The sequence below is a fragment of the Panthera tigris genome, chromosome F3 (genome assembly GCF_018350195.1).
Source record: "Panthera tigris isolate Pti1 chromosome F3, P.tigris_Pti1_mat1.1, whole genome shotgun sequence".
Classification (NCBI taxonomy): Eukaryota; Metazoa; Chordata; class Mammalia; order Carnivora; family Felidae; genus Panthera; species Panthera tigris.
This window is the reverse complement of record NC_056678.1, coordinates 15,168,842-15,181,401: the sequence shown is the minus strand read 5'-3', so window position 1 is coordinate 15,181,401 and position 12,560 is coordinate 15,168,842. Positions and strand designations below refer to the sequence as shown.

Sequence of the window (12,560 nt, the reverse complement as noted above, 5' to 3'; positions counted from 1 at the left end):
ACCCAGCAGTGTTAAATATAAGTAATATTCCTAGAGAAACTCATACAACTATGTTCCAGTATACAAAGGAATGTTTACAGCAGCATTACCTATAATAGCCCCAACTGTAAGTAGCAGTAGAATGGATAAATACACTGTGAACTGGTCAGTTACTGAAATACTATACAATATTGAAATGGGATGCAATCATGTATATGAATCTCCTTCTCTCTGCCCCTCCCCCACTTGTGTTTTCTCTCTCTCCCTCCCTCCCTCAAAATAAAGAATAAAAAAAAAAAAATTAGAATTAATAAATGGATTTAGCAAAGTTGCAGGATACAAAATCAACACAAAAATCAGCTGTATTTCTATACTTTAATGATGAACAATCCAAAAAGGAAATTAAGAAAACAATTCCATTGATAAAAGTATCAAAAAGAATAAACTACTTAGGAATAAGCCTAAGAATGTGTAAGAAAAGTACAAAATATTGATGGAAGAAATTAAGGAAGATACAAACAAATGAGAAGACATCTCACGTTCATGACTGGAACACTTAATACTGTCCATACTAAACAAACTACCAAAATAATCTACAGATTCAGCCTAATCCCCACCAAAATCCCAACAATATTTTTTTGTTGTTGAAATAGAAAAATACATCCTAAAATTTATATTGAATCTCAAGGAACCTCAGATAGAAAAAGCCATTTTGAAAAAGATGAATGGAGTTTGAGGGCTCACGCCCCTGATTTCAAAATGTGTTACAAAGCTACAGTCAAAACGGTGTGGCACTAAGAGAGATAAGTAGACCAATGGAATAAAGAACGCAGAAATAAACTCTTACACATATGGTCAAATAATCTTCAACAAAAGTAACAAGACCAGTCAATGGGGGAAAAAACAGTTTCTTCAACAAATGGTACTGGGAAAACTGGATACTGACATGCAAAAGAATGAAGTTGGACCTTACCTTACACAATATATAAAAGTTAACTGAAAATGGATTAAAGATCTAAGGTGTAAAATTATAAACTTCCTATAAGAAAACACAGGGGAAACTTCATGACACAAGACTTGGCAATGATTTCTTGGATATGACATCTAAAGTATAGGCAACAAAAGCAGAAATAGACAAATGAGACCTCGTCAAACTTAAAAACATTTGTCCATCAAAGAACAAAATCGAGAGTGAAAAAATGATCCAAGGAATGGGAAAATACATTTGCAAATCATGTATCTCATAAGGGATTAATATCCAGAATATATAAAGAAATTAACAAAAAATCCAAATAGAAGGAAAAATAAAATAAAAACAGAGAGGGAGGCAAACCATAAGAGACTCTTTTTTTTTCTTAAAGTTTATTTATTTTTGAGAGAGAGAGAGAGAGAGAGAGAGAGAGCAAGCTGGGGTGGGGCAGAGAGAGGGAGACACAGAATCTGAAGCAGGCTCCAGACTCTGAGCTGTCAGCCCAGAGCCCAACACAGGGATCGAACCCATGAACTGTGAGATCATGACCTGAGACGAAATCGGCCACTTAACCGACTGAGCCACACAGGTGCCCCTAGACTCTTAAATACAGAGAACAAACTGAGGCTTGCTGGAGGGGAGGTGGGATGGGCTAAATGGGCGATGGGCATTAAGGAGGGCACTTGCTGGGATAAGTACTGGGTGTTACATATAAGTGATGAATCACTAAATTCTGTTTCTGAAACCATGATTACACTATATGTTAACTAACTTGGATTTAAATAAAGTTAAAAAAGAAAAATATCAAATAAAAAAGTTTTTTAACTGGGCAAAGGATAGTTCTCCAAAGATGATTTACAAATGTCCACCAAGCACATGAAAAGACGCTCAACATTTCTATCTGAGAAATGCAAATGAAAACCACAATGAGAATTCACCACACCCATTAGGATGACTACTATCCAAAAAACAAAAACAAACAAACAAACAAAAACAAGTGTTGGTGAGGATGTGGAGAAAATTGTAACCCTCGTATACTGCTAGAGGGATTGTATAATAGGCAGCCACTATAGAAAACAGTGGAAAGTTTCCTCAAAAAATAAAACTACCAGGGCACCTGGATGGCTCAGTCGATTAAGTGTCTGACTTCAGCTCAAGTCACGATCTCACGGTTGTGAGTTCGAGCCCCGAGTCAGGCTCTGTGCTGACGGCTCCAAGCCTGGAGCCTGTTTCCGATTCTGTGTCTCCATCTCTCTCTGCCCCTCCCCTACTTGTGCTCTCTGTTTTCCTCTCTTAAAAATAAGCATTAAAATAAATATTTTTAATAAAAAATAAAAAAATAAAACTACCAGATGATATAGCAATCCAATGTCTGAGTATACATACAGAAGAACTGAAAGCAAGGTCTTAAAGAGATATTTGCACACTCATGTTCGTATCAGCAATATTCACAATAGCCAAGAGCTGGAAACAATCTAAATGCCTATCAACAGATGAAATAAACAAATTGTGGTGTATCTGAAAACAGAATATTACTGAGTTTTAGAAAGGAAGGAAATTTGGTCGCATGTACGTGGATGAACCCAGAGGACATGATGTTCAGTGAAAAAAACCAGTCACAGAAAAACAAATACTTTATGATTAATATATTTCCATGAGGTACATAAAGTAATAAAATTCATCCGGCACCCTAAGTTCTCCATCTTAATCTGGGTATTGTCATACAGGTGTGTTCATTTGGTTTATGAAAATTCATCAAGCTTTGGCTAACAGACACATGAAAACATGTTCAACAGCACTCATCATCAGGGAAATACAAATCAACACCACAATGAAATACCACCTCCCCCCTGTCACAATGGCTAAAATTAACAATTCAGGCAACAACAGATGTTGGTGAGCATGCGGAGAAAGAGGAACGCTTTTGCACCGCTGGTGGGAACGCAAGCTGGTGCAGCTACTCTGGAAAAGTGTGGAGGTTCCTCAAAAAATTAAAAATAGAACTACCCTACAATCCAGCAATTACACTACTAGGTATTTATCCAAAGGATACAGGTGTGCTGTTTCAAAGGGGCACATGCACCCTAATGTTTATAGCAGTGCTATGGACAATAGCCATATGGAAAGAGCCCAAATGTCCATTGACTGATGAATGGATAAAGAAGATGTGGTATATATACACAGTGGAGTATTACTCGGCAATCAAAAAGAATGAAATCTTGCCATTTGGAACTACGTGGATGGAACTAGACTGTATTATGCTAAACAAAATTAATCAGAGAAAGACAAGTATCACATGACTTCACTCATACGGAATTTAAGATACAAAACAGATGAACGTAAGGGAAAGGAAGCAAAAATAATATAAAAACTGGGAGAGGGACAAAACATAAGAGACTCTTAAATACAGAGAATAAACTGAGGGTTGCTGAAGGGGTTTTTGGTGGGGGATGGGCTAAATGGGCAAGAGGCATTAAGGAAGGCATTTGGGATGAGCACTGGGTATTATATATAGGAGATGAATCACTGGATTATACTCCGGAAATCATTATTGCGCTATATGCTAACTTGGATGTAAATTTTAAAAAAATAAAGTAAAATAATTAAAAAAAAAAGAAAATTCACCAAGCTTTACATGTAATTACATTTTCTTACATGTAACACTTCAATAAAAAATTTCAGTTATAGGGGTGCCTGGGTGGTTCAGTCAGTTAAGTGTCCGACTCTTGATCTCGGCTCAGGTCATGATCTCATGGGTTTGTGAGTTCAAGGCCAACATTGGGCTGCACACGGTCAGTGCAGAGCCTGCTTAGGATTCTCTCCCTCTCCCTGTGTCCCTCCCCTGCTTGCACACACACACACACTCTCTCTCTCTCTGTCTCTCAGAATAAGTAAATAAACTTAAAAATAAATTAAAAATTTTTTTTCAGTTATAGTAAAAAATCAGCCAACAGAAGAAAAAGAGAAAAAGGCAGGAAGAAAGAAGAGGTTTACTAATCGTAAGTAAGCACATATGTAATGGGTTAAATCAGTAAAGCTTTGTGATAACAGTAAAACCAGTGATGCTCAGCAATGATCACTCAAATGAGTTAGTCAGCTGAAACATGCTGCTGCATACTAAGTCCTAAAGAAAGGGGAGCCAATAATTAAGAAAGCATTCCTAACTGAAATATATAATTAATTTGGCTATTTTAATACTGCTATAAATATGTCTCTTAATAACTACTAATTACAAAAAATAAGTACAAATTACAAAAGAACGGATACAGAAAAACAGCCACTCAGTACATATTCATTCATTTGAATTTAAGTATTGAGTGTCAGACAATGGAACGCTATTATAGACCCTGGCCTATAAATAAGAGGTAGACTAGATTTTTTTTCAGAAAGTGCCTCATGGTCCTAAACTAGAGACAAAAGGGGTCCTACCTGTACAAGAAGAGGAGGCAGATAAGCACAGGATGCTATGGGAGCACATTCAGGTTTTCCAAATCTGTTGAACTTTCTCAAACATCTCTTTCTAAAAAGAAATACTTCTAAACAGGAGCAGGTGCAAATAAAGCTACCAATGGCTAATTAAACTAAGCCCCCCTTCCCCACCCTCTAGGCTTTTAGGAATAAAGATATATATATATATATATAAAGTGTGAAAATGATAAGGCAGCTTTGACACAGCACAAACACAAAGGTTACTTGTACCCACTATTCTGTTGCAGATGGTTTCGAACACAACACTGACATTATACTTACGCCAGAAGTAAACCACATTCATGTGTATGTATACGTATTACACAAAAATCTACCTTCTTTGCCAGTTAACTGTAGAGACTTGGATCTGATGAGTGGGAATGAGGTTCTCCTTTTCAAATTCATATCATCATAGGAAGAGAAACACCTAAAACATGAAGAAAAACCAACACTGAGAACAGGGTAAACTACATATAATTTACTTTGCGGTTGGGGCTTGATGGAAGCTATTGAGAATTAAACACGCCCCAGAATGCTGATCTCTAGTGTAACACTCCAGTTATTGTTTATTATGTGTAAAAAAAAACAAACAAACTTTAAAGGTCATTCTCTAAAAGGTGCTATATTAAAATATCTATTATCCTCTCCCTTTGAATTCCACATTCGAGCATCCTTTACAACCAAAACATTTCAAGGGTATGCACTTCCTATTAGTGTTTTCTCTTTAATCCGGGCTACAGAACCTTCCAGGTATAGGACCATCTCTCTAGTTCCAATGATGTTTTAACACTGCAGTTGTAAGACAATCATATGGGGGAAAAATTATCTCAGTATTCCTTTATTCTGTCAAATTTCTCAAAAATGTAAAAAACACAGTAAAAAATGTGAAATAAGATGCTGATATTACCTTTTAGGGCTTGGATATTGATTACTTTTAGGAAGTTTTGAAATATAATCTCCATCAAATTGAGAGGGGTTTCGACAGCGCTGCATACAAAGCATCAGTCCCAAGACAACACAGAGAACCAAAGATATGACAAGATAGCTCTGTCGATCTGAAACCTGATGGAAAAGGATTTAATAATTATTACATAGTTTATATATTAAATATTATATTAGCATTAAATTTTGTTATATTATTATTATAGTATAAAAATTATACTAGGAAAAAATATAGTGGCATATAAAAATCAAAAGACAAATCATTTTTAACATTTTTAAAATGTATTTCCAAATGATAAAACGTAGGGCATGTTCTTAGAAAACGTACTACTGTGAGGCAACGTCTTTTTCTTCTTTTTCCCCCCCAATTCTTTGAACGTTTTCAAACCTAACGAAAACTTTAAAAATTAGCACAATGAACATATTCATGCCTTTCACTTTATGTTCACCAAAGTTAACATTTTGCCACATCTGCTGTGTCTTTCCATCTGTACTATTTCCTCAGGGAGGGAAAAAAAAATCTTGCTCCTGCCCAGTCTTTGCCGTCTTACAATACTGAACCAGCAATCACCCAGTTATTTAAGCCAAAAACGTGGGGATCATCCTTAGTTGCTCATCCCACACATCCAATCTTTCAGTAAGGCTTGTCATTCTCTTAAATATTTCCTGAACACAACTTCACACTGTTATCCACTTCCAACAGCTCAGTCCAAACCAACATCACCTCACTCAGGTTACTGAAACTGCATCCTGACTGGTTTCCTCCTCACTTCTGCTCTTGCTGTTCCCCAAGAGGCAATTCTCCACAGGACAACAAATGGGGAGCTTCTCAAAGTGTTGTCAGTGAGACGACCCATGTCACTTCTTAATTCTTTCCAATGACTTGCAATGATCAGAATAAAATTTAAACTCTACATTGCCTACTAAGGCCTACATGACTGGATCCCTGACCCTCCTTCCCCTCATTCACTCCGCTCCAACCATGCCAACTTTCCTTCTACCCTCAGACACATTACACTATTTCTTTCTTTTTTTAATTTTAGTTTATTTTTTTGAGAGAGAGAGACTGATTAGGGGAGGAACAGAGAGAGAGGCAGAGAGGATCTCACACAGGCTTTGCACTGTCAATACAGAGCCCAAAGCAGGGCTTGAACCCACGAACCATGAGATCATGACCTGAGTCGAAATCAAGAGTCAGACACTTGATCAACGGAGTCACATTACACTATTTCTAATCGTGGGTCCTTTGCCCTAGTTCTGCTAGTAACAGGTTTGTTCGGACCCTAGGCCCATGTGGCTGCTAAGTCTTCTTGAGTACTCAAGTTCTAACACCACCGCCTCAGATAAATAAGCCTTCCAAAATCACTCTAGCTAAAGGAGCAACCCTTACCATGCCACTCCACACACACACATTTCATTTCTATCCTACTGTCCCTAACATGTATTTACTATATATATTCTCTCTCTCCCCCAGGAGAGAGGCACTTATGTGGCCAGGGACTACTCACTGCTGTATGCCCCGAGGACTACACAGCTCACACTTCATATGCACTGGATGTTCAATAAATACTTAACAATTCAACAAAATTTTTGCTTTGTTAAGCAACTGAAGAAGACTTTTTGAGCTGAAAATGAAGTATCGGTGGTCTGAAAAAGGCCTAACAGAATTGACTTATAACCGTATTTTAGGTAAGACCTAAACTATGAATGCCTTGTTTTCCAAAAGATTATCATTATTAATATATAAACTTTAAAATGCCACATCCTGGGGGCCCCTGGGTGGCTCAGTCGGTTAAGCATCCAACTTTAGCTCAGGTCATGATCTTGAGGTTCGTGGGTTTGAGCCCCATGTCGGGCTCTGTGCTGACAGCTCAGAGCCTAGAGCCTGCTTCGGATTCTGGGTCTCCTTCTCTCTCTGCCCCACCTGTGCTTGTACTCTCTCTCTCAAAATAAATATTAAAAAAAAATTTTTATAAAATGCCACATTCTGGTGTTGTGAACAAGTTCTCTATAAATGACAATTTTGTTTGGTTAAAGATCTTAGACACTACATTCTTAAGAATCTTGTCTTTATGACAACCTCTACATATGCAGTTTGTCTTACAACACCAGCAATAACAATTACCTCACGTTGTAATTCTGCTACTGTTGTCGATAGGTTTGAAACAAGCTGTGTCATGTTGGTCAATTGTGCCTGTAGTAACTGGATGGCTTCAGTTTGCCGCTGATCCTATGATAAAGAAAGAAATAAGTATTATTTTTGAGTGTGTGCAAGTCTCATCTGTACTTTAAATATGCTGTAAATTCAAGTAAAAACACCTGGAAAAATTACTAAGTTCCTCAAGAATTAAAAAAAAAAAACATATTAATAGCAAGCTCTTAATGAATGAATATGGTAAAGTGTAACCAGAAATTTAAAAAACAAAACAAAACAAAAAAAGAATCTGAGACTGTTGAACCCTCCTTCCCCTCTCCCTCCAAGAAATCATGTTGCCATTTACTGCTACCATGTAGAATACTGTCTAATAGAAGTTAATAAAATACTTTTCAAGTTAATTTGGGCTCCATATGTATAAACCAGCATATACTCAGCTATATGCAAAACATTTTGTCAAATACGTGTTTTTGCTTTGCTTTTCAACCAAAGCACAAAAACATGTTGAAAATTTTTTGAAAAATGTTTTTGTATATAAAGCAGGCTCACAGAAAGCTTTTAAAAGTTCTATTTTATTGCACATTAGGATGGAACTTAGGATGTCACATAATCAAAAAGCCACAACTGATGAGCTAGTCAATGCTAAACTAATCCCCAATGAAAATAAATCAATCAAAACACCATCTTTCCAGCTTAGATAATCAACAAACATGTCTTTATTTAAAATATCATTTGCATGTATATTTTAGGGAAATATGCATCATACTCATGGTCAGGAACCTATATTAGGGACACTGTACTGAAAATTTCAAGTTACTAATGAATTTGGGGAAGAGGAAAACAGGACAGAAAGTAAAAGAAATCTAACACTCTGTAGGATGCTGTATGAAATAGCCATATAACCATTTATCATTCCAGAGTAAGTTTCTCGAATTTAGATTTAAATAAATTTTTCGAGGCACCTGGGTGGCTCAGTCAGTTAAGCATCTGACTTCGGTTCAGGTCATGATCTCACAGCTCGTGGGTTCGCGCCCTCCGTTGGGCTCTGTGCTGACACCTCAGAGCCCGGAACCTGCTTCGGATTCTGTGTCTCCCTCTCTCTCTGCCCCTCCCCTGCTTGTGCTCTGTCTCTGTCTCTCTCTCAAAAAAATAAAACAATAAAAAATTAGATTTAAATAAATTTTAAATCTCAACTGCGTTGGGGGGCAGTGGGGGTTGCTTGGGGGAGATGGATGTATACAACTGCAACAAAAAGTTTCACTTCCCTTACTGTGATACACTGATACTTTCTATCCTACTTCCATCTTCTTAAGATGCTAAAGGTAATTCATTAAACTGTATCTTCTGACTCACATTTGACAAATACTGATAAATTCCTGACAGTTACAAACATTTAAAGAAAAAAAAACTTTGAAATTTAGTAAGTTGATTAACACTTCTCATCAAGACTGATCTTTAATACTGTTAATAATACACAAATTATTTACAAGTATTTAAATAAGTCTTTGAGACATAAGGCACAGATATTATATATATTGTAAAGAGAAAATACAGATGGGAAATCATTTCAACCATTAAAATCAATGAACAACTAAATAAATACTGTGTTCATGGGTCAGAAGACAGTATGTTAAGATGTCGATTCTCCAAACTGATCTATAAATTCCAACAAAATCCCAGTTAAAATGTAAACATGTTGTTTTTGTAGAAATTGACAAGCTGATTCTAAAATCTGTATTAGCCAAAACAATTTTGGAAGAGATGAACAAAGTTGGAAGATTCACGCTATGTGACTTCAAAAGTTCCTATAAAGATACAGGAATAGTTAACAGTCTGGTATCAGCATAAGGACAGATGAACAGAACAAAATAAAGGAATAAAGGAATAAAGGAATATTCATGTTTTTCCATCCCCATCCCCACCAAAAAATAACTTTGATCCTTACTTTCCAACACGTAAAAGTTAAAATCAATCATAAACCTAATGTAAAACAAAAGCTATAAAACTTTTAGAAGAAAAGAGAGGAAAAAAATCTTTATGACTCTGGGTTAAGGTAAGATTTTATAGAGCAAAGACAAAATGGGTAAATAGGCTTCAACAAATTAAAAACTTCTGCTCTTCAAAAGATACTTTTAAGAGAAATGACAAAACAAATAATGAACTGAGAGAAAATATTTGCAAAGCCTATCTCTAATAAAGGACTTGTATTCAAAATACGTAAATAACTCAAACTTCAATGAAAAAAAACCGCTAAAGGAGGAAATTTGTATGGAACCACAATTGTAATGTGTCAGGAACTGAGAGTAAGATGCTACTCAATTCTGAAACCTCAGGCCTCCTCACCTCATCTCATCATCCCCTAGTCCGGGATAAACTTTAGAAAAGTATAGTGTTTCTTCATTGTAGTAACACACTGTAAAAACATTTAATAAACATTTGAATACTGCAATACTGAAACTGTTTCCTTAAAATCAACATGACAAGGCAATGGCCACTATTCTATGGCATCAATGCATAGCTCCAGGCAAGAGATAGAGAAAAAAAGAAATGAAAAGATATGAGGATTAAAAAGAAGCAACACAGCTGTTCTCATCTGCAATCAGTCAGACTGTGTAGAAAACCACAGAAGATTTGAGTTTAACAAAGTCCACTGCACTTCTACCACATACACACACACAAATTTTGAAATGTAATAGGAACAATGCTCAAGAAAATTCTCTCTATAGGAGAGAGATGCAGATGCTAATAGCTAGGTAATTTCCCAAACATGACATCCTCTAACAGGCTTAATCATCACCTATCAGGGGAAGAAATGAACAAATACTACTTATTCTTCTTACCAGCAAGGGCCTACAGAATTCGGAAGAAATTTATATAAAAAGTAAATAAGGCTTGAAGATGACCAACCTGCTCCTCTGCTATTCTCGAAGTATTCTGAAGTTTTACTATTGTTTTATTGAAAGCCTTCTGCATTTCTTCCATTTGTTTTCGGTACCTGTGGAGTAAGAAATGATTTAAATTAGCTTTAATTTCTTATTTATTAATTTATTACTGCAAACACACTTCTGATTTCAATATTTGAGATAAATCTACTTTTTTGAAAATGACTTTGTTGAGGCCTGAAACACTTATAAAAGTAAAATAAAGAAGCTCCTTGAGCTATTTGCTACCTTAACATCAGTTCTATGCATCTCACTGCTATCCAAGATTAGTCACGTTTTTGTTCAATTAATTTATGACAAAGGAACCAAGAATATACCATGGGGAAAGAACAGTCTCTTCAATAAATGGTGTTGGGAAAACTGGACACCCACAGGCAAAGGAATGAAAGTGGACCACACTCTTACACCATCTACAAAAAGTAACTCAAATGGATTAAAGACTTGAATGTAAGACCTGAGATCATAAAACTCAGAAGAAAACACGGTGGTAAGCTCCTTGACACTGATCTTGGTGATGGTTTTTCGGCTTTGACAACAAAAACAAAGACAACAAAAGCAAAAATAAACACGTGGAGTCCACATCAAACTAAAAAGCTTCTGCACAGCAAAAAACCCCATCAACAAAATGAAAAGGCAACCTGCCAAGTGGGATAAAAAATTTGGAAATAATGTATCTGATTAGGGGTTAATATCCAAAATACATAAAGAACTTCTACCACTTAAATAGCAAAAAATTAAACAACCCAATTAAAACACTGGCAGAGGATCTGAATAGGCCTTTTTCCAAAGAAGAAATACAGGTGGACAACAAGTACATGAAAAGATGCTCAAAATCACTAATCATCATGGAAATGCAAATCAAAATCACAATGAGAGATCACCTCATATCTATCAGTATGGCTATTACCAAAAATATAAGAAATAACATGTGCTAGTGAGGATGTAGAGAAAAGGGAACCCCCGTGCACAGTTGGTGGAAATGTAAATTGGTACAGCCACTCCAGAAAATAGTAGGGAGGTTCCTCAGAAATTAAAAATAGAACTACTATATGATCCAGTAACTCCACTTCTGAGTATTTATCTGAAGAAAATGAAAAACACTAACCTGAAAAGATATCTGCACTCCCATGTTCACTGCAGCATTATGGACAATAGCCAAGACATGGAAGCAACTTAAGTGTTCACCAAAGGATAAATGGATAAAGTAAATGTGGTATCTGTATACAATGTATTTTTCAGCCATAAAAAAAGGAAATCTTTCCACTTGCACAAATGAAAGGATGGAACTTGACGGCATTGTGCTAAGTGAAATGAATCAGAAGAAGAATATTGTATGATCTCACTTATATGTGTAATCTAATAATAACAGTACCCTCAAACACATAGATACAAAAAAAAAAAACAACAAAAAAAAAACCCACATAGATACAAGAGAACAAACTGGTGGTTGCCAGAGGTAGGAGATGGGGGATGGGAGAAATGGATAAAGTGGGTCAAAAGGTACAAATTTCCAGTTATAAAATGAGTAAGTAATAGGGATGTAATGAAGAGCATGATGACTACAGTTAATAATACTCTACCGTATATCTGAAAGTTGCTAAGAACAGATCTTAAAAGCCCTTATCACAAAGAAAGAAAATCTTGTTAACTATGTAGTAAGTGAACGGTAACTAGACTTAATGTGTGGTCATTTCACAATATATACAACATTACATTGTATTAAATGTACATTGTATTAAAACATTACATTGTATACCTGAAATTAATGTTAATTATATCTCAATTAAAAACAAAAAAATTATTAGTAATTTCTGTGGTTCCCTTAAGGCAGCTGATGGGTCAGGGAGAAGCAGGTGTGAGGTACCTACCTATGTGGGCATGCATGCACATGCACAAACAATTTGCCAATAAATTGTATATATGGATTAGGAGGAAACACACTGGGACAGAATGATGACCTCAGTGACATCTCATTAGAGGCATCTTGATTTAAAAGGAGTAGGGAAAGGTGGTGTTTCAGATACTCTGGACATTTATTGCCTAGGTGTTTATAAAATGTTGGAAAAGAAGTCCTGAGAAAACCAGACAACTTAAGGGATAAAAA

The 12,560-nt window shown here is 36.0% G+C and overlaps 1 protein-coding gene across 3 annotated transcripts in view; it reads right to left on the bottom strand.

Annotated features, from left to right (window-relative positions):
• The window catches only part of SUCO (SUN domain containing ossification factor), a 90,997-nt gene that overhangs the window by 13,447 nt on the left and 64,990 nt on the right, over window positions 1-12,560 (bottom strand). For 2 of the 3 annotated variants that reach the window (XM_042975632.1, XM_042975631.1), the window contains 4 exons: window positions 10,422-10,509; window positions 7,485-7,589; window positions 5,325-5,479; window positions 4,753-4,844 (listed from right to left, as the gene is read on the bottom strand). In XM_042975632.1, coding sequence (XP_042831566.1) covers window positions 4,753-4,844; window positions 5,325-5,479; window positions 7,485-7,589; window positions 10,422-10,509 — 440 coding nt within the window. Of the gene's footprint in view, window positions 1-4,378; window positions 4,470-4,752; window positions 4,845-5,324; window positions 5,480-7,484; window positions 7,590-10,421; window positions 10,510-12,560 lie in introns of all 3 variants that reach the window. The other variant, XR_006213788.1, reaches the window with a different exon arrangement.